Genomic DNA, 22329 nt, shown 5'->3' on the forward strand with positions numbered 1-22329 from the left:
CTTGATGCAGCATGGCCTGAGTAGGTATTGCTCCTCAGGGAAGTTTGGCCATGAATGAGAATGGAAGTCCCTCCAAAGTGGTTCCCATAGCTGGTTTTGATACCTCTGATACCTTGGCTCACCATTTCCACCTCATCCAGTAAGACAAGTGTTAGGGATTGCTGTTACTATGCAGAATATTACTTTCCAAAGGTTCAAAGGTTCTTTTATTATCAAAGCATGTATCCATAAAACTCTGAAATTTTTCTTCTCCAGATTGATATTTCCAAAATATTCTGGCCTTGTTTCACATTTCAAGCATCTGTAATGTTTAGTTTTAGGTCTATTAACATCATGCTGGTAGGGAATACCACCAAAAAAGTTTGATGTTAACTGACGCTTCTTATTTCTTCCTCTCCAGAATATTTATGGAACATGTCTCCTTTCTTATAGTTTTAAGGGGAATGATTCAAAGGAGAAAAGTCAGTTCTACCTTTTACAAGCAAAAGAGGCTTTTGAAATAGGGCTCCTTACGAAGAGGGATGATGATGTTATAACAAGTAAACAGGAACTGCATGGATTTGTTAAAGCTGCTTTCTCTCTTACAACTGTGCACAAGTGGCTCACGGGTAACAGTGAAATCCTTGTGAAGATGAGGCAACTGTGTAAAGAAGCAATGAGAAAATTATACCTCTACAGTACTCAGAACCAGGAAGTTTTGGCTCAGGAGATCATGGAACTGACCAGCCAAATTAAAGTTTCTTTGCAAATAAAAGATCTCTGCAATTCTGACAGTAAGTCGTATGTCCCAGACCACTATAAACATTACTGGGATAAGCCAATAGTGAAGAGAAGTATGGCCTTTGATGAAATCCTAGCCAGGCACAAACAATACCACAGAACAATATGCACAGTATTTGAAGGTACTTGTAGAAGACAACAAAATAGCAAGGGACTTTCAAAATATAGCTGTATAACTGCTTTTAAGACAGAAACCAAAGAATTTGATACTGCTAATGCCAAAGCAAGCATTTCTCATCAATGTGATCTTGATGCCTCTCAGCATTCTTTACCTAAAGAGATGAAAGCAATACAAAACAAACAGGAGATGCATAACAAGAGGCATGAATTAATGAAGGTGGCCAAACCGGAGAACCAACATGCAAACCCTTTGAAAGACCACACCTGTTCAAGGAATGACCAACCACATGGCACTGATCGAAACCTGGGTGGTGTAACCCTGAAAGACAAGGGTAACACCAAGAAAGGATGCTCAGACCATTTGAGTGACTGCCATGACTTCAGCTCCTCCTCGAAGTCCTGCCTGGAAAAATCGGGGTCAGGATTATCTGACAGCTGGGAGGAAGTTATCAACAGCAAGGACAGTGGATCCCCCAGCAGTGGAAGTAAACCTCATCCGCTCACCGTGGACACAGAATGTTCAACGGTTTTAACTGAGGAAATCAGAGAGCATCAGCAGGATGATTTAGAAAAACATACTGCACTTTCTGTCTTTCCATCAGAACATACATTGTCTCAAACACATAAACAGCTTAGTGATTCAAATATTAACTGTACTCCAGGCAATATGGAGAAGAAAATTCCTTCAGCTTTATCTTCAGTTGAACACAGGTCTTCCACAGTGGCTGGCCCTGACGGAAAGACTGTTGATGACAATGCAGAGGACCATGAACCAGACAGTTATGTAGAGACCACCGGTCATAATCAGCGTTGTGAATCTACTTGCCAAACTTCAATAACTCATTCAGATTCAACAAACCTGAGGAAAGTTTCCAGTTCCTCTTCATTTGAGATGATTGACTCTGATGCAGATACTGTTGATGACAGAGAAAAGGATAATAAAACAAATAATTTTATAGGGTCCCCTGGATATGCCCCAAACCCTCATTCTTCATCAGGTCCAACTGGTAAAGGCACAATAACTCATTCAGATTCACTGAACATTAGGAAAGTTACCTCAGCTTCTTTAGGAGAGAGTAACTCGTTTGAGATGATTGACACTGATGCAGAAACTGCTGATGACATTCAGAATGATCTGAATGATTTTCATATGGGCACAAGTGAAAACAGCCTTATGAAGTCCTCTTATTCTCAGCCACGTCCAAATGCTGTGGAGTCTGTCATCATTGACAGTGATAATTCAGGGAGCCTTGCAAAGAGAAGCCAGATGATATCCAAGAAAAATAGATCAGTTGAATTGATCTCAGTTGACCCTACAGCAGAGACGGTTGAAGAAACAGAAGAAAGCCATTTTCCTCCAATTCCACAAGGAGCTTCTGAAAGTCAGCATTCAGATGAAAGCAAGAAACAGGAGACACATCATCATGATGCAGTCCAAATGAAGGATTGCTCTGCTCAGTCTATGTTACCCGTCAAAGAATTAGACAAAGATCATTGTAAGGCATCGTTAATAGCAGCTGAAAGTGCTGACGATGTCGTGAGTAACCAGTCTCTGAACAGCAGCGTCAATTCCAGCTCTTCCAACAGATCATGGTGCAAATCACTTTTCTCAAGCAGCGGTTCCGACCTTGAATATATAAGTTCACCACTAAGTTCAAGCAGCAGCTCTTTCGTGTTTCTTTCCAAAAAGGTGCAGAGCATTAAGAAACGTGTTATAACTGATGAAGATTATAAGATGTTGTGTGCAGGTGTAACCCACAAGTGGCTTCTAGAGAGAATTACTGGTACTGGGGTATTTTACCCTCACAAACTAAAAGACATTTATCGTAAGTATTTTTAATTATTTTAAAGATGCTATTAGTGTTATTTGATAAATTAAGACAATTTTAATTTCATTATCTCTCCAGTTTCTTTATCTCTTTCAAACTTCAGTCTCATATTTTATTTCCAGAAAGTGCTTTTTCATCTAAGAAGTCATTTAAGGAAGAAAGACCTAGAATTACATGTACCTTTCACAACCTCAGAACCTCCAAAGAAGTTTATAACCTATCAAGTGAAGTATAATCAATCTTGTACGACAATGTTGATTCATAAGTATTGGCCAAGATAACAAGTTGGCCTTAACATCCTTACCTCACTGAATGCCTGATAGGAACAAAAATAATTTGGCAATTAATATTTAATTGGGTGGCGGAGTGGAGATACAATACATCTCCACAAAAGGAGGTGTAAGGCATTCCTTCCCTTTGCTTCCCTGTAGGTCACTCTTGGGCAAGATGCAGCCCTACTTAGACACACCCAAATCAGGGTTATGTGAAGCCATGGGAGCAGGAGGTGCATAACACAAGTCCCGGTTATGCGACCAGTGACACCAGGCAAACAGTATTGATAATGGCTGGGGTCACCCATCTTGTAAAAGAACGCAATAGCAAACCACTTCTGTAGAAATGTTTGCCAAGCACAATCATGGTCATACGACATGGCACATAATGATGATGGCCCAGTACATATTCTCCATATTATTTTAAGGCATTGCATACATTTTACACAAGATAGTATTTTTCATAATTACACCTCTTGGCTTCTCAAATTTCCTTAATATAAGAGTCAACACTTTCTTCTAGGTCACAGAGGCCTAGAACTTACTGGGGCCTGCCGAGGATTGTTAAATAATTGCATTGCTCCTGGAGCAGTTGCTTAGAAATTAAATAGCATCAGATGCAGCTGAACCAAGTTTACATGAATTAGCATTCTTTCTAGCACTCTGCACCAGTGCAGAGAATGCTTAACGAAATCTGTATATTTGTGGCCTGGCATGGGGCTGTGGTTATGGCATCTCAGGGAACCTTTGGGTTTGGGGAGGATTGCAGATAGAAAAGGAGTAAGGGATGAAGGCTGGGAGTGCTGAAACAGTGGCTGCTTATTGGTAGTCATGGGATGCAATCGGTAATTTCAGTAGCAGTCTGCACCCGCAGTTGTTCGGGGTTGGTTTGGATGAGGTTGGTTTAGGCAGGAGGTTGGCAGGTGGACAAATCTTGGTCAACAGATGATAGGCAGAAAGATACTTTATTGACCCCAAAGGAAATCACCCTGTCACAGTAGCATTACAAGTGCCCAGATATATAATGTTACGTATCCCGTAACTGGATAACTTACCAGCAAAGACAGAGAGGTCCGTTGAAGTCTGATGTCACTATTTTCAAACGTTTTTATTTATAAAGGGACACAAAAGTAAGGTTAATACAAACATTCAGATAGTGCACATCGTCAACACTCAATCTAAAGCGCGGGTATAGTAATAATGATCATTAAGAAGTGAGCTCTACTGTTGTCTAGGGGTTAATAGATTGTCCGTTGGAAATATAGAAGTCACTCAGAAGTCTGCAGGCCTCAGCCTTTTGAAAATCGCTGGGTTTCACGTGGGGCGACCGAGAGAGAGAGATTGGGGGAGAAGAGAAAGAACTTGCCGAGTCTTGATGAATCTTCCGTGAAATCGGGGGGGGGGGGAGTGTTGGTTCCCTCTCCCCCGATGTTAGTTAAAAGTGGTTTTCTGTGATTTCAGCCACAAATTCCAATCCCGGAATCTAACGCATGTGGCTTCCTTCAGAATGGCTTCCCGCTGCTGCAGATTCACTCTCATGTCTTCTTGGTGCGTCTGAGGGGGCTGTCCCCCTGAGACTCTCCTTTATACTTCCTCACGGGGTCGCAGGTGTCAATCAGGTTGGGATGATGCAATCTCTCTCTCTCAATCAGCCCACCTTGCCCGAGGGCTTTTCACGTGGTCTCCATGAGACAATAGTCGCTGTTGTCTTATTCTGTATCCCAGGTGGGACGTGCAATTTGGCACATTTCTCTCTCTCTCTCTCCTACTGGGTCTACTGACCCCGCCCCCCCCCCCCCCCCACCGATGGGTGCTCTTGCGATTCTCACAAAGGAGGGGGCTGGGATCATAACAATAAATATTAGAAGAGAAGTAAGGAAGAATAAAATAAGTTACCTCAGTGTACAGGAGGGTGTCATCATTTCCCTGGCAATAGGTTGACTCATTTCACAGCCTAATGGCTGAAGGTATGAATGACCTTATATAGGGCCTTTTGGAGCAGTGCAATTATCTTAGCCTGTTACTAAAAGTGCTCCTCTGTTCAGCCAAGGTGGCATGCAGAGGGTGAGAAACATTGTCTAGAATTGCCAGGATTTTCTGTAGGGTCCTGTGTTCTACCACAGCCTCCAGTGTGTCCAGTTTGACTCCTATAACAGAGCCAGCCTTTCTAATCAGTTTACTGAGCCTGTTGGCATCACCCATGTTGATGCTATTGCCCCAGCACAGCACCACATAGAAGTTTGTACTGGTGACAGCAGACTGGTAGAACATGTGAAGGGGTTGCCTGCATACTCCAAAGGATCTCAGTCTCCTCCAGAAGTAGAGATGACTCTGGCCCTTCTTGTACACAGCCTCTGTGTTGGTGCTCTACTCAAGTCTGTCATCCAGGTAAACCCCCAAGTCCTTGTGGACCCTCACCACATCCATGTACTCACCATCAGTAGTGACAGGGAACAGTGCAGGCTTAGTCTTCCTAAAGTCCATCACCATCTCCTTTGTCTTACTGATGTTGAGCTGCAGATGATTCAGCTTGCACCATTTGACAGTGTCCTCCACCAGGGCCCTGTATTCATCCTCCTTCTCTCCCTTTATACACCCAACTATTGCTCAGTCATCAGAGAAATTCTGCAGGTGACATGACTCAGTGTTATATCTGAAGTCCAAAGTAAACAGGGTAAACAGGAAGGGAGCCGATACAGTCCCCTGTGGGGCCCCAGTGCTGCTTATCGCCATGTCTGACACACAGCTCTGAAGCCTCACACACTGTGGTCTGCCAGTCAGGTTGTCCATTATCCAGGAAAGAATGGAAGTGCCAGCCTGCATTGAACAGAGCTTTACCCCCAGCCATGAGGGCTGTATGGTATTGAAGGCATGTGAGAAATCAAAAAGCATGATCCTCGTGGTGCTGCCCTGCTTATCCAAATGGGACTGGACTCTGTTCAGCAGGTAGATGACAGCATCATTGACTCCATTGTGCTTCCGGTAGGCAAACTGCAGGGGATTGAGGCCTGATCTGACCAGGGGTCGGAGGTGAGCCAGGACCAGCCTCCTAGGGTCTTTATACTATGAGAGATCAGGGCCAATGGATGGTTCAAGACTTTCGGTTGGCCCTTTTTGGGTACTGCAACCACACAAGATGTTTTCCGCAGTTGGGACCCCATCCAGGCTGAGATTCAGATTGAAAATGCACTGTAGAACTCCACACAGCTGCTCAGCGCACTCCTTCAGGACCTGCTAGGGGAGAAGGAGGGCCTGAAGGAAAGCTGTTAAATAAATAACCCTAGGATATCTACCCTGGTACTCCAAGAGGACCACAACCTTGTTGTAAGGTTTGAAGACTTGTGTATCTTAATGACCCAGAGAGCTATGTTGGCTACAGTCATGGCCTCATGCTTTGGCTCTTGATAGAGTACCCATGCCAAACAGTGCAAGCATTAGAAGCCAGACTAAGAGTGATCCACTAGACCTCCAGGTTCAGGTATTCAGCTCAGGGATAACAATCCTAACTGGTAAAATGAAACTGTTATGAAAACCGCAATGAAGAATCCATCTATAGCTGTTTGCGACAGAGATGGAGGACCACCCTAAATGCCAGCAGTGTAATGGAGAGTAATTAAGTGAACCTACCCCGGTGAAGTTCCAGGTACCAGCCTGGTACCTGCAGGGGAAGATCTCAGGAGCAGGTTTGACAGGCCCAATACAAGTCTGCTGCTGCCAGAGAGGCCAGGAGATCATATTGCAGGAGAGGCTTCCAAATGTGAGCTGAACGTTACTGGACACCACAGCCCAGGCAGGGTCTTCCCTGCCATACATGGCATATGCATGAACGAACTCAAAACAAAAATTGTTGGCTATGAACACATCACGAGTCCCTGGTACTGTGCTTTTGATAGAACTTGAATCACATGGCTTACATAAAAAGGGGGCAACCCAAATTAATCTTCAACAACCTTGTTTCCAGTCATTGCTCCACCTGCACTACTATATTACAACTCTGCTGTCCTCCTTTGCTGTTACTCTGGCATTTATACTGCCAGCAGATCTTATTTCAAATGCTTGTGACATACCAATAATTAGTTCTCAATATTTGACCCATCCAGTCTTCTCTGCTATTTCATCATGGCTGATCCATTTTCCCTCTCAGCCCACATCTCCTGCCTTCTCCCTGTATCCCTTCATGCCATGACCAAACAAGAATCTATCAACCTCTGTATGAAATATACAGAAATACTTGGGCTACAAAGCTGCCTGTGGTAAAAAAAATTCTACAGATTCACCATTCTCTGGCTAAAGAAATTCCTCCTCATCTTCATTCTAAAAGGATGCCCCTCTATTCTGAGGCTGTCTTCTGGTCTTAGACTCTCCCACCATAGGAAACATCCTCTCCACGTCCACTCTATTAAGGCCTTTCACCATTAGATAGGTGTCAATGAGGTCACCCCTTATTCTTCTGAATTCCAGTGAATACAGGCCCAGAGCCATCAAATGCTCTTCATATGATAAGCAGTTGAAACCCAGAATTGTTTTCGTTAATCTCCTTAGAACCCTCTCAGTTTCTGCTCATCCCTTCTATGATAAGGGTCCCAAAACTGCTCATAATACTCCAAAGTGAGGCCTCACCAACACTTAATGAAGTCTCAACATTACATTCTTGCTTTTATTTTCTAGTCCGCTTGAAACGAATACTTACATCACATTTGCCTTCCTCACCACAGACTCAACCTGCAAATTAACCTTTACGAAATACTGCAATATAGACTCCTAAGTCCCTTTGTACGTCATTTTTTTGTATTTTCGCTCCACTTAGAAAGTAGTCAACCCTTTCATTTCTTCTACCCAAGTGCATAGTCATGCACTTCCCGTCACTGTATTACATCTGCCATTTCTTTGCCCATTCCCCTGATCTGTCCTTTTGTAGCCTCTTTCCTTCCTCAAAACTACCTGCCTCTCCATCTACCTCCTTATCATCTGTAAACATTGCAACAAAGCCATCAATTCTGTCATCCAAATCATTGACTTATAACGTGAAAAGAATCGGTCCCAACACAGACCCCTGTGGAACACCATTAGTCACTGACAGCCAGCCAGAAAAAACTCCCTTTATTCCCATCTTTCCCTCCTGCCAGACAGCCATTGCTTTATTCATGCTAAAATTGTCCCTGAAATACCATAGGCTTGTAGCTTGTTAAGCAGCCTCGTGTGGCATCTTGTAAAAGACCTGAAAATCCAAATACACAACATCAACTGATTCTCCTTTGTCTTTTGTGCTTGTTATTTCTTCAAGGGATTCCAACAGATTTGTCAGGAATGGTTTTCCCTTGAGGAAACCATGCTGACTATGGCCTAGTACCCTGAAACCACATCCTTAACAATTGACTCCAGCACCTTCCCAACCACTGAGATCAGACTAACTGGTCTATGATTTCCTTTCTTCTGCCTCTCTCTCTTCTTGAATAGTGGAGTGACATTTCCAAATTTCCAGTCTTATGGAACATTTTCAGAGTTTAGTGATTATTAAAAAATCATTACAAATACTTCCACAATTTCTTCAGCCACCTCTTTCAGAACCCTGGGGTGTACACCATCTGGTCCAGGTGACTTATCTACCTTCAGCCACATCAGGTTCCCAAGAACCTTCTCCCTAGCAATGGCAACTTCACATACTTCATGACCCCTGATACCTGGAACTTCCACCATACTGCTAGTGTTTTCCACAGTAAGACTAATGCAAAATAATTATTCAGTTTATCCACTATTTCCTTGTCTCCCATTACAACCTCTCCAGCATTGTTTTCCAGCAGTCCGATATCCACTCTAGCCTCTCTTTTACACTTTATGTATCTGAAGAAACTTTTGGTAGCCTCATTATTATTATTGGCTAATTTACTTTCATATTCCATCTTTACTTTCTTAATAACAATTTTTAGTTGCCTTCTTTTGGTATTTGAAATCTTCCCAATCCTTTGACTTCCCACTAATTTTTGCTGTATTATATGCCCTCTCTTTGGCTTTTATGTTGGCTTTGACTTACCTTGCTAGCCACAGTTGTGTCATCTTGCCTTTAGAATGCTTCTTCCTCTTTGGAATGTATATTTCCTGTGCCTTCTGAATTGCTTCCAGAAATTCCAGCCACTGCTGCTGTTCCATTATTCCTGCCAGAATGATTCAACACTTTCTGACCCTACGTCACCTCTCTTTAATGATTTAATTTCATTTTATACCAACAGTGCAACACCACCCCCTCTGCCTTCTTACCTGTCCTTTCAATACAATGTGTATCCTTGGACTTTACGCTCCTGCTATAATCTTCTATCGGCCATGACTCAGTGACGCCTACAATATCATACATGCCAATCTGTAACGTGCTACAAGTTCATCTACCTTATTCCATTTACTGCGCACATTCAAATATAACACCTTAAGTCCCGTATTCAGCCTTTTCGATTTTGTCCGCTTTTTACGTTGCAACTCATCCTGTTACTGCAATTTTGCCCTTTCATCAGCCTGTCCTTGCTAGGAGTCTCAGTACACATTGCCTCTGTTTACTATCCTGGAGGTCCTGTTTCTCAACTTTCTACCTAGATCCGTAAAATCTCTCTTCAGGACCTTGTCTACCTATGTCATTGGTGCCAATATGTACCAAGACTTCTGGCTGCTCAGCCTCACCCTTGTGAATGCCACGGACCCAATCCAAGACATCCTGATCCTGGCACCAGGGAGGCAACAAACCATTGGATGTTCCTGTCACGCCCACAGAACCACATCTCTGTTCCTCTTACGGAAGGCAAATGCAATGTTATCATTCATTTCAACAAGACTAGACTATAAGAACAAGGATGTAATGCTGTGGCTTTATAAGGCATTGGTCAGACCATACTTGGAGTATTGTGAGCAGTTTTAGACACTTTATGTAAGAAAAGATATGCTGGCATTGGAGAAGTTCCAGAGGATGTTCACAAGAATCATTCCAGAAATGATAGGGTTAACGTCAGAGGAGCGTTTGATGGCTCGGGGCCTGTACTTCATAGAGTTTAGAAGAATGAGTAGGGGGGTCTCATTGAAACCTATTGAATATTGAAAGGCCTAGACAGAATGGATGTGGAGAAGATGTTTCCTATAGCGGGTGGGTCTAAGACTAGAGGGCACAGACTCAGAATAAAGGTTTGTCCATTTAAAACAGAGATGAGGAGGAATTTCCTTAGCCAGTGGGTGGTTAAGCCACGGATGGCTGTGGAGGCCAAGTCACTGAGTATACTTAAAGCAGAGGTTGGCAGGTACTTGATTAGTCAGAGCATCAAAGGTTACTGGAGAAGGCAGGAAAATGAGGTTGAGAACCCATGATGGAATGGTGGAGAAGACTCGTTGGGCCAACTGGCCTAATTCTGCTCCGAGTCTTATGATCTTACAGTCTAATATCAGGTAAACTGACTCTTAAAATTTGCACCAATCTTTAGTTGAGCCCACAGACTCCAGCAACATGCAACTAATTATAACCCAACTGATCCCCCAACATGTCATCACTGTGTCTGCACTGATAAAGACACAGAGCCTACCAATGTTATGTAAATCCACATATTGTTCTAGATACATTGAAAGTCCAACTGAACAAATAATTAAGTAGGGTGCAGGGTCCTTGGAAAACAAGCCCGTGTTATACTTCCTTGCTTGTCCAGTCTGAGGAACTGAAAAAATGTTTATATATATTTTTACAGGTGGTCTACTATTCAAATATAACAAAAAAACTGACACTTGGACAGCCCAGGAAACTCTGGTATATACTGGGAAGTGTTTAGTTGTGGATAAGCCAGGTGCCCAGAGGACTGCTTTGGAGACCCGCTTTCTGCATCAGGAAGAAATACTGGGCAGGTACTGAAGAATTCTTCCTCTTCCAAAATCACACTTGTTTTTTGACTTCCTTCTCTAGCAATATTAATTGATTCCTCCTTGGGATATGGGTGTTGCTGACTCTCATCAGCTGAGGCAATGTATCTATGACTCTGACAGTAAAGCACCTAATATATGTGAAGATAGAATTTTTTTTACTATTTCTCCTTGTGGCTGGACAGCCTTCTTCCTGCAATCTGGGTCTTCTTTCTCTCATTCATTGGCAGGATGTTTGTTGGCTACACTGGAAAGGCCAGCCGATACTTCCCATCCACAATTTCTCTTGAGAAGGTGGTTTTGAGCTCTTTGCTGGATCCCTGAATCTTTCTGGTATAGGCGGCCCTTGGGAATACCAACGTAGAAACATACAAATTTGGACCAGGAGTTAACTTCTAGCTGCTTACATTCCAGGATTTAGACCTAGTGAAAATAATGAAAGACTAAGATAATTCCAACACAGGTGAAAGTGATCCCACAGATCCCACAGGTTAGCAAGTTCCAGGATTTTGATTCAGCATCATGAAACAACAATTAAAACCTTCACTTGGGTTCTGTCTCACTTTAGGTTTATCAGCTCGTTTGATAATTGAGTTCATCTAATGGCTCAATTAGTGAGAATATCATCCCAAACTTTCCAAATTTGGTCATTATCTCCATTCAGTTTGCCAATCAGAAAGTGAAACACAAAAACTATTGAGAATAGAGCCAGGCAGGGTAGGCTATGGATTGAGGTACAGTGAATAGATTGGGGTGAGAGGAGAACATTCCACTGAAGCTGTATTTGTTTTCCAATCCAAATCTGTTTCCACTTTATATAATTGTTCTTTAGTGAGGAAGAAATATTGAAGATGCATAAATAGATTCCCAACACATCCTAAAACATGATATTGTTTTACTAAGAAGACCAAAAATCAGTGCCTTAACAGATTTCTTTCTTGCTATTCCAGATATGTTGGAAAACAGTACAAAAGAGCAAAAGAACTTTCCTATTACTTCAATGATGTCGAGCGGCAAATGACTGCACAGCACTACGTGACGGTATTCAATAAAAGGTTATATGAGCAGCAAGTGCCAACACAAATATATTATATTCCAGCCTCAGTTCTCTTGGTAAGTTGAAAGAACAGTTAAAAATTTTAAGTCACTTGCATCTCAAAAAAGTGAAAAGTTGAAGCTGTAGACAGAGGGGAGTTGAAGTAGTCTCTGACCCCTTTTTTCTCTTAGCCCACCAGTTACGCTCCTCACCTCCTTCCCTTTATTGAATGGCCTACTGTTGCCCACCATCAGATTCCATCTTCAACCCTTTGTTACTTCAAATTATCACCTCCTGTCTTCTTATCCTTCCCTCACTAGCCTATCATATTCCTCGCCTGGATCCACCTATCAACCGCCTGCTCTTATTTCACCACTTGTTCCCATCTTTTTTTTTATATACTGGCTGTCTCCCCTCTTTCTTTCTAGCCCTGATGAAAGGTCTGTAACCAAAACAAGAATTGTCCATTACTTTCCAATGGATGGTGCTTGATCCATTAAGTTCCAGATCTTGCTCCAGGTTTCCTGAGTCTGGAAATCTCTTCATCCATTCCAGCAGTTATTGTCCTCTTGGGCTGCTTGCAAAATGAAGGGCAATGCTGCTACTGGAGCACTTTACTACCAATAACCACCACTTCACTTGTGCACGCTGATGCACAATTTAGGTTTGAATAGGAGTGCTTGGTTCCACAGTTCATTACAACCTAGTCTAAATTTGTAGAGAAGAGATGAGCAAAATTAACAATCCTGGACTGCCTTTAACTGAGTGGGATAACAAGAGGTCCTAGTACATTTGAGTCGGGGAGATGTCAGGGGTCAGTTTATTTACACAGAGAGTGGTGAGTGCTTGGAATGGGCTGCCAGCAACAGTGGTGGAGACGGATACAATAGGGTCTTTTAAGAGGCTCCTGGATAGATACACGGAGCTTAGAAAAATAGCGGGCTATGGGTAACCCTAGGTAACTTCTAAAGTAAGTACGTGTTCAGCACAGCATTGTGGGCCGAAGGGCCTGTATTGTGCTGTCGGTTTTTTTGTGTTTCTTTGTTTCTATTTGATCCAATTAAATCAAGGGGAAGACTCCACTGACTGGTGTCCACTGGCATGGACATGTCCTGTATTTATGAGCAGTATATACCCCTGTTATCTTCCAGTTTGCCAGGTAGATGCAAGTAATGTTAGAGTACTGGAATAGCTTGACCAGATGCATAGATAGTTGAGGAATGATTATTCTTGCTCAAAGAAAGATGCTATAGTCAATGAAAGTAAAATCAGTAGGACAATATTGCACAAGTTCCTTAGGACCACGTCCAGGATCTAGACCCACTGAGTAAATTAATTTTAAATCATGGTAATGTACTGTATAACTTGCACGAGAACTTGAAGATGGCTGTATTCCTACTTGCGTGTTGCCTTTGTCCCACTGTGTGGCAGGTGTCACTGGTTTGCAAAGTGGTGTAAGACAGCCATCTTCAGCTGTTTCATCGACAAACCACCATTAACTCAGCAGTGGGAATACTCACTGACATTTGCGCAAAGTTTACTCATTTTTGAATCTCCTCAGAAGATGAAACTGTTTGTGCCTGCAGGCAACAAACCTCTGGCCATGGCTGATCACAGGCTGATCAGTAGCATTCGTCCTAGGGAATGACCATCTCAAATAAAAGACAACTTGACTCCCTTGCCTTGATATCCAATCGTATTTTCATCACCAAGTTGCCAATATATAACTTGGAAGTCACAATTAGCCAGGAAGATAACTGGATCAGCCAGATCTATACCGTGACTACCTGGAATCCACTGCACTTACTTGGACAGGTGCACCTTCAACAACACTCTAGAGCAGGGGTGGGCAAACCTTTTGACTTGTGGGCCACAAAGGGTTCTAAAATTTGACAGGGGGGCTGGACCAGGAGCAGATGGACGGAGTGTTTTGGTAATACACCTCATAAGAGAAAATAAAATATCATGGGATATGTAGAAAACATGTGCTTTAATTTCAATTGAAAATGAACAAATGCATTACAACAAAATATCTATCTTTGAAGTCCCATGGTATTTAGCTATTTATTGAAATGACTTTTAAAACACTGAAAATTAAATGAATAAAATACAGCTTTTTTTAAATAGTAACAGTTATTATTTTAAAGCACTGAAAATTCTGTTACCCTTCAAGATATTATCATCATCACTCTCCTCCTGACTGTCTTTATTTCAAAAACGGTAGGAGATGCAGGTCAACTTGTCCTGCTCCTTCTTATTCAATTGTCCCCTGTGCCAAAACTCAACAACGACCAGCACAAAGACAGAACACTGACAGCGCGCCAGTATGCGGAGCTCGTTATTTGATCTGGAGCGCATTTTTTATTTTGAGAACGTATGTGCACCTGCGCACTACTCATGTCCATCACTTAACAGAAATGACATGTAACATGTAAGGCTTATTGAAAAAAATATTTTCAAATGCATTTTTTACATAACACAACGAAGAAACTTATTTTTAATTTCAGTGGGAACAGTGTTGTTGGTCTCCCTTTTTAGCCAGCGCATCAAAGTCTGGATTTAGTTTCGTTGTGGCGATTCTCAGGATGGATCTGAGGTGTTGAACAGTTATCTGTGGCTGGCTTTGTTGTTGTTCATGACGCTGAATGCCTGTACACACAAATAGGTTGAGCTGAACAAAGAGTAAAGCGCAATGTGGAGTAATATGCTGCACCTCAACAAAGGTCAATGTGTAGCGGTGTGCTACATGCAGCGCTAAAATTACGACACGGAGTCGGTAACTGCAGACGAAGAAAAAAACTTTATTCGAAATCCCCAGCCTCACTTTTAAGCCTCCCTCAACCTGCCCCCCGTGGCGCAGAGGCTCCAAAGCTCTGTGCTCGCAAACCCCTGCAGGCTATCTCCCTTAGCTGGAACGCTGGCTAATTGTGAGCCGGTTCAGATGTGCCAGGAAATGGGTCGCCACAAATGTATATAGAGTGCGTCATCTATTGGGAAAATGCCAGAATTGCGGGGAAAAAACGTTAACAAGGTTTATTAATATAATTTCATCAAGTTCTGCGGGCCGGATTAAAAAGCTTAACAGGCCGCATATGGCCCGTGGGCTGTAGTTTGCCCATGCCTGCTCTAGAGATTCAATACCACCCAGCTCAAAGCAGACAATTAGCTTAGTACCACATTCAACCCCCTAAACAGTCATTATCATCCCCACTCCCAACGATGTAGCTGCAAAGTGCACCATCAACAAAGTGCAGTTACTGACCTGTGACTTCTACCCGACAGAGGGACAAATGCAACAAGCATGTGGGAATATTGCCACTTGCAAGACCTCCTCCTAATGGTATCCTGTCCTGACTTAGGACAATCACTTGAATAGATTGAAATCCTGGAGTTTTACAACCAAATAGTATTTTGGGACTACCATCGTCAGATTGACTGCAGCGGTTCAAGATGACCAAATGCCTTTACTTTAATGTATTTGATTAAAAAGCAAAGTTGAACTATACATTTATTGATTTACCAGAGTTTAAAATTATTTAAAAAATTCAAAAATATGAAACTCATTGTTGTGGTGAATCACATTTGAAATGTGGTATGGATGAGTACTGAAAGTGTGTGCAGCCCAGCTGGTTAGTGTGTTTACAGACATTTTTAATCTCTCCCTCCCCCAGTGTATAGTGCCCTCTTGCTTCAAAACATCCACCATTGTCCCTGTACCAAAAAAAAACAAGATGACATGTCTAAACGATTGGTATACTGTTGCACTCACCTCAATACTAAGCAAATACTTTGAGATGCTGGTCAAGAACTACATCTACAGCTTGTTACCACCCACACTGGAGCCCCTACAATTCGCCTACAGACACAACAGATCAATTACAATGCCATAGCCGCAGCTCGACACACTGTCCTCACTCAAGTGGAGAAGAGGGATGCTTATGTTAGAATGCTTTTCTTGGACTACAGTTCAGCATTCAACACCACGATTCCTCCAGGCTCGACAGGAAGCTTAAAGACCTTAGTCTGCACCCCGTCTTGTGCAGCTGGATCCTGGACTTCCTGTCAGTTCACAAGCAGGTGGTAAGGATGGGCTCCCTCACCTCTGCCCCTCTGATCCTCAACACAGGAGCTCCCAGGGCTGTGTCCTGAGCCCCTTCTCTACTCCCTTCACACCCATGACTGTGTGACCACGTACAGCTCCAATCTGCTGATCAACTTTGCAGATGACACATTGATAAGCCTCATCTCCAACAATGATGAGACAGTCTACAGAGGAGAGGTCAATGCCCTGATACAGTGATGCCAAGAAAACAGCCTCTCCTCAATGTCAAAAAGGTCGAAGGAGGTGATTGTGGATTATAGGAGGAATGGAGACAGGTTAGCCCCTACTGACATCAATGGGACTGTAGCTGAGAGGGTGGGTAGTTTCAAGTTCCTCAGTATACACATCACTGAGGATCTCACCTGGACTGTACTTACTGGGTGTGTGGTGAGAAAATCACAACAGTGCCTCTTTCACCTCAGACAGCTGAAGAAGTTCAGCATGAGTCCCCAAATCTTCAAGAGTTTCTACAGGGGTACCATTGAGAACATCCTGACTGGCTGTGTCACCACCTGGTATGGGAACTGTACTACCCTCAATCGCAGGGCACTACAGACAGTGATGCGGACAGCCCAGCACATCTGTGGATGTGAACTTTCCTCTATTCAGGACATTTACAGCAGCAGGTGCATAGAAAGGATCCAGAGAATCATCAGGGACTCCAGCCACTCCAACCACAAACTGTTTCAGCTGCTTCCATCTGGCAAACAGTATTGCAGATTAAGGTCAGGGCCAACAGGCTCCAGGACAGCTTCTTTCACCAGGCTACCAGATTTATCAAGACACATTGATTTGATTGCATATCTGACTGTACATACATGGATACAAAACAACCATGTACACAATCTTTGTGTTTGAGTAATATTCTCCCACATTTCCGCACTTTATTGCTTGTACGTTGCAACAGAGACACAACATAAAGATTTTTAATCTCTAGGATGTAAGAAATAAAATAAATTCTATTTCTAATTCTAAATAAATAGTGATGGGACACAGCAGAGGACGCATCTTGAGATATGAAGTAGGGAATTCACAATTCGAAGTTAACTTTCTGAGTACATGCAACCAGTAAATGCTAAAAGCACATACTCCCAAAGGACATGTAGTGATCTACCAGGGGCCACATTATTTTCACCCATAGTGTGTTCTCAAAATCCTTTGCAGATCCAATAATGGGTCAAACCAGTGGAGTGAATTTTGGGAATGTGAACTGAGTAGGAGTGGTTATTTCAAAAGTATTCAATGGGGATGAAATCAAAAGGTTAAACCAGTTATCGTCAGGGAACCTTTTTACTATCATTATTTTTGAAGTCAAATTGGTGGTGGTACAATTTAAAAATTGTACAATTTAATCAGTTTAGTGACGTGTTGACAAAGGAAGTCAGATTGCATAGCATTAAAAAAAAGGAAGGATGACAGGGCTAAGGTGAGTAGGAGGACAAGATGATTGGGAGGTTTTTAAGGAACAACAGAACTTAACTAAAAAGGCAATACGGGGAGAAAAAATGAGGTACGAACGCAAGCTAGCCAGGAATGTAAAGGAAGATAACAAAAGCTTTTTTTTTAGGTATGTGAAGAGAAAGAAGATAGTTAAGAACAATGTTGGGCCCTTGAAGAATGAATTGGGTGAAATTGTTATGGGAAACAGAGAAATGGCAGAAGAATTTAATGAGTACTTTAGATCTGTTTTCACTAAGGAAGACACAAGCAATCTCCCAGATGAATGGATGGGCCAAGGACATAGGGTAACAGAGGAAATGAAACAGATTGACATTAAGAAGGAAACGGTGATGAGTAGACTGATGGGACTGAAGGCTGACAAATCCCCAGGTCCAGATGGTCTGCATCCTAGGGTACTAAAGGAGATGGCCCTGGAAATTGCGGATGCATTGGTAATCATTTTTCAATGTTCCTTAGATTCAAGATCAGTTCCTGAGGATTGGAGAATGACTAATGTTATCCCACTTTTTAAGAAAGGAGGGAGGGAGAAAACAGAAAACAATCGACCTGTCAGCCTGACATTGGTGGTGGGGAAGATGCTGGAGTCCATTATTAAGGATGAAATAGTGGCATATCTAGATAGCAGTGATAAGATTGGGCCGAGCCAGCATGGATTTACCATGGGTAAATCATGCTTGACTAAACTATTGGAGTTTTTCGAGGATGTAACCAGGAAGTTAGACAAGGGAGATCCAGTGGATGTAGTGTACCTCGATTTTCAGAAGGCATTTGATAAGGTCCCACATAGGAGTTTGGTGGGTAAAATCAAAGCTCAGGGCATCGGGGGGAAGACATTGACATGGATAGAAAACTGGTTGGCAAATAGAAAGCAAAGGGTAGAGGTGAATGGGTGTTTCTCGGAATGGCAGGTGGTGACTAGTGGGGTGCCACAGGGTTCGATATTGGGATCACAGCTGTTTACAATTTGCATCAACAATTTAGATGAAGGCATTGAGAATAACATCAGCAAATTTGCAGATGATACTAAGCTGGGTGGCAGTGTGACATGTGATGAGGATGTTAGGAGAATTCAGGGTGACTTGGGTAGGCTGGGTGTGTGGGTAGATAATTGGCAGATGACATTTAATGTGAATAAGTGTGAGTTTATCCACTTTGGGAGAAAGAACAGGAAGGCAGATTATTATCTGAACGGTATAGAGTTAGGTAAGGGAGAAATACAAAGAGATTTAGGAGTCCTTGTTCATCAGTCACTGAAGGTGAATGAGCAAGTGCAGCAGGCAGTGAAGAAGGCTAATGGAATGTTGGCTTTCATTACAAAGGAAATTGAGTACAAGAGCAAGGAAATCCTCTTGCATTTGTACAGAGCCCTGGTGAGACCACACCTGGAGTATTATGTACAGTTTTGGTCTCCAGGGTTAAGGAAGGACATCCTGGCTGTAGAGGAAGTGCAGCGTAGGTTCACGAGGTTAATTCCTGGGATGTCTGGACTGTCTTACGCAGAGAGGTTAGAGGGACTGAGCTTGTACACACTGGAATTAAGGAGATTGAGAGGGGATCTGATTGAAACATATAAGATTATTAAGGGATTGGACAAGATAGAGGCAGGAAATATGTTCCAGATGCTGGGAGAGTCCAGTACCAGAGGGCATGGTTTGAGAATAAGGGGTAGGTCATTTAGGACAGAGTTAAGGAAAAACTTCTTCTCCCAGAGAGTTGTGGGGGTCTGGAATGCACTGCCTCAGAAGGTAGTGGAGGCCAGTTCTCTGGATACTTTCAAGAAGGAGCTAGATAGGTATCTTATGGATAGGGGAATCAAGGGATATGGGGTCAAGGCAGGAACCGGATATTGATAGTAGTTGATCAGCCATGATCTCAAAATGGCAGTGCAGGCTCGAAGGGCCAAATGGTCTACTTCTGCACCTATTGTCTATTGTCTATTGTGTTCACATCACAGTAGCCTAAAAGTCACACCCAGAGATGTCCTATGCTTTCTGTTTTCTCAGCTTTTGGAAGATAACCAAATTGTGGACTGTGTAAGCGTAGAGCCGTACATGCTTGGAAAATTCATAAAACTAACCAACAACAAAAAGGCTGTTTGCAAAGAATATGAAGCAACAATGTATGGACTAGCATTTGGACATTTTACATACGAGTTTTCAAACCAAGAAGAAATAGTGGTTGATTTACAAGGTAAGTAACTTAACTGTCACTCAATAGATGACAGCAGCATTTATAATCCACGTGCAAGTGATTTTAATGGTTACACCAGGATCACACCTTTTTTACCCAGCATTATCCAAACCTTGGTTCACAGAGCTTCTCATTCATTCAATAATCACAGCATGATGGCAAAAGTGAACTGTTCCTTTTAGTTTTAGAGTTGATTCTGTCCGTTTCCCAAGAAGAAATTCAGTTTGCTCGGCACCTCCTTTTGGAAGGGACCATGTTAAAACATGTCTTCAATATTTCCTCACCTCACCTTCCAGTTCAAATGTAAGGTTTCCATGAAAGTGAGTGGAATGGCATGTGACAAAGACATTGTGAGTTTGCAATGGAATGTAAAAAGGTTGACTGATTGAGTGAAAACCTGGCAAGTGGAGTTTAATGTGGGGATGTATGAGTTCATGCTCACGCATGAATATTGGAGGTGTTGTGGAAAGTGTAGAAGGTTGCCGTAGGTTAGAATGGAATATAGACAGAATAACCCACATTGTTGGGCAGAGAAGTGCCAGGTAGAGTTCAATCTGGAAAAGTGTTTCAGAAGATCAATCTTGAAGGCAGAGTACAACGTTAATGATAGGATTTGTAGCAGTGTGGAAGAACAGAGGGATCTTGGGGTCCACGTCCATAAATCCCTCAAAGTTCCCTCATCATTTAATCGGCAGGATAAGAAGGCGTATGGTGTGCTGACATTTATTAGTCAGGGGATGGTGTTCAAGAGCCATGAATAATGTTGCAGCTCTTTAAATCTCTGGTTAGACCGCACTTAAAGTACTGAGTTCACTTCTGGTCACCACATTATAGGAAGGATGTGGAAACTTTAAAGAGGGTGCAGAGGAGATTTAACAGGACGCTGCCTGGATTAGAGAAGATGTCTTCCATGGAAAGATTGATCAAGTTAAAGCTTTTTTCCTTGGAGCAATGGAGGGTGAAAGGCAGCTTGATAGAGGTGAGTGAGATTGTGAGAGGTATAGATATAGTGGACAGCCAGCAACTTTGTCCCAGGGCTTCAACGACCAGTACCAGAGGACATCAGTGGAGGAATGTTTAGGGAAGATGTCATAGGAAGCTTTTCTTACACTGAGCATGGTAGGTGCCTGGCAATGCTGGGGGTAATAGTAGAGGCTGATAAAGTAAGGACATATAAAAGACTTTTACATAGGCATGAGGATGCAAGATAAAATATGATTATGGGCTATGTAGGAAGAAGGGTTAGATTGATCATGGAGTGGGTTTATGTAGGATAGCACAAAATCACAGGCCAAAGGGCCAGGAGTGCTGTACTATTCTTTCTCAGTGAAAGAAATGAAAAGGCAGAGTATTACATAAATTACCAATGTGCTGCAAATGTGTGAAATTCAAACAGGTATGAGTGTTCTAGTGTACAAATCACAAGAAGTTAGCAGGCAGGTTCAACAAGTAGTTAAGAAAGCAATCAGCATTTTGGCCATTTGAACTTTATTGCAAAGGTGTTGGAGTTAAAGAACAGGGAGATTTTGTTACATTTGTACAGAGTGTTGTTGATGATACACCTGCATAATTGGGCACAGTTTTGGTACCCATACTGAAAAAAGGATATACAGGTTGAGTACCCCATACCTGAAATCTTTTTTTGAGTGTGGACATGATGTCAGAAATGGAAAATTCCACAAGGCACTAGGATGATTCCCAGGCAATGCACAGGTCTCTGTGCATCACAGACAGTTCTAAGGAATAACCTCACATATGTAATGAACAGAAGGTAATGAAAAATAGAAAAACTGCATAAAGTGGAAAATGAAGATCTCAGTCGTGTATTGAAAGAATAGATTCATCAGCATTAAAATGAACATATGAAACAAGCAAAGATCTATCACAACAAACTGAAAATCAAGTGAGTATTCAGCAGGCTGGTTATAGAAATTTAAGAAAAGGCAGGGCATTTAATTTTTAAAGATTTTAAATATTTTAAAGATAAAAGCATCTGTTGATTACAAAGCAGTAGAGAAATTCATTGATGAGTTTGTGAAGATTGTAACTGATGAAAATCTAACACCAGAACAAGTCTACAATGCTGATTGTCTTTGTACCACATATAAAACCTAAAAAAAGTAAAATACAAAGACGGCGTGCTGGAACCTTTTAATCAAAATACAACATCGTAGGCGAAGACTGAAAGTCTGCCGTTGTTTGATGTTCTTCAACAGTTGATTCAGGTATTCTCCCCATGCTGCTGTTCTGCCTTTGTTACTTCCACACACATTATATTTTCATTATATTAACGGTATGTAATATTTTTCCAATTAACTACATATGTGTGATGCACAAGTGCAAGACAATGACTGCTCAGAGGAGTAATGGCATCAGAGTCGGAAATGATGGTGATCCCAAGCTATCTTCTTATATATTCCAAACTCCAAAAAGATCCAAAATCCAAAATCCAAAATACTTCCAGCCCCAAACATTTCAGACGAGGAGTACTCAACCTGTAATGGCACTGGAAAAAATGCAAAGAGATTTAATTCCTGGGATTAAATGGTTCTCTTATCAAGTGTGTCTCAACAGTTTGAGTTTGCATTCCTTGGAGATTAGAATAATAATCGTTTAAAAGTGAGGTGCATAGAAGTATGTTCTCTTAGAGGGTTGTGA

At 42.2% G+C, this 22329-nt stretch overlaps 1 protein-coding gene across 8 annotated transcripts in view; it reads left to right on the forward strand.

The window, feature by feature from the left end:
• alpk1 (alpha-kinase 1) overlaps window positions 1-22329 on the forward strand; it is a 131346-nt gene that overhangs the window by 98906 nt on the left and 10111 nt on the right. For all 8 annotated transcript variants that reach the window (XM_059964904.1, XM_059964907.1, XM_059964905.1 and 5 more), the window contains 4 exons: window positions 401-2726; window positions 10714-10867; window positions 11833-11995; window positions 19485-19671. In XM_059964904.1, the coding sequence (XP_059820887.1) occupies window positions 401-2726; window positions 10714-10867; window positions 11833-11995; window positions 19485-19671 (2830 nt within the window). The remainder of the gene's footprint in view (window positions 1-400; window positions 2727-10713; window positions 10868-11832; window positions 11996-19484; window positions 19672-22329) is intronic.

This window comes from Hypanus sabinus, chromosome 3 (assembly GCF_030144855.1).
Source record: "Hypanus sabinus isolate sHypSab1 chromosome 3, sHypSab1.hap1, whole genome shotgun sequence".
Taxonomy (NCBI): Eukaryota; Metazoa; Chordata; class Chondrichthyes; order Myliobatiformes; family Dasyatidae; genus Hypanus; species Hypanus sabinus.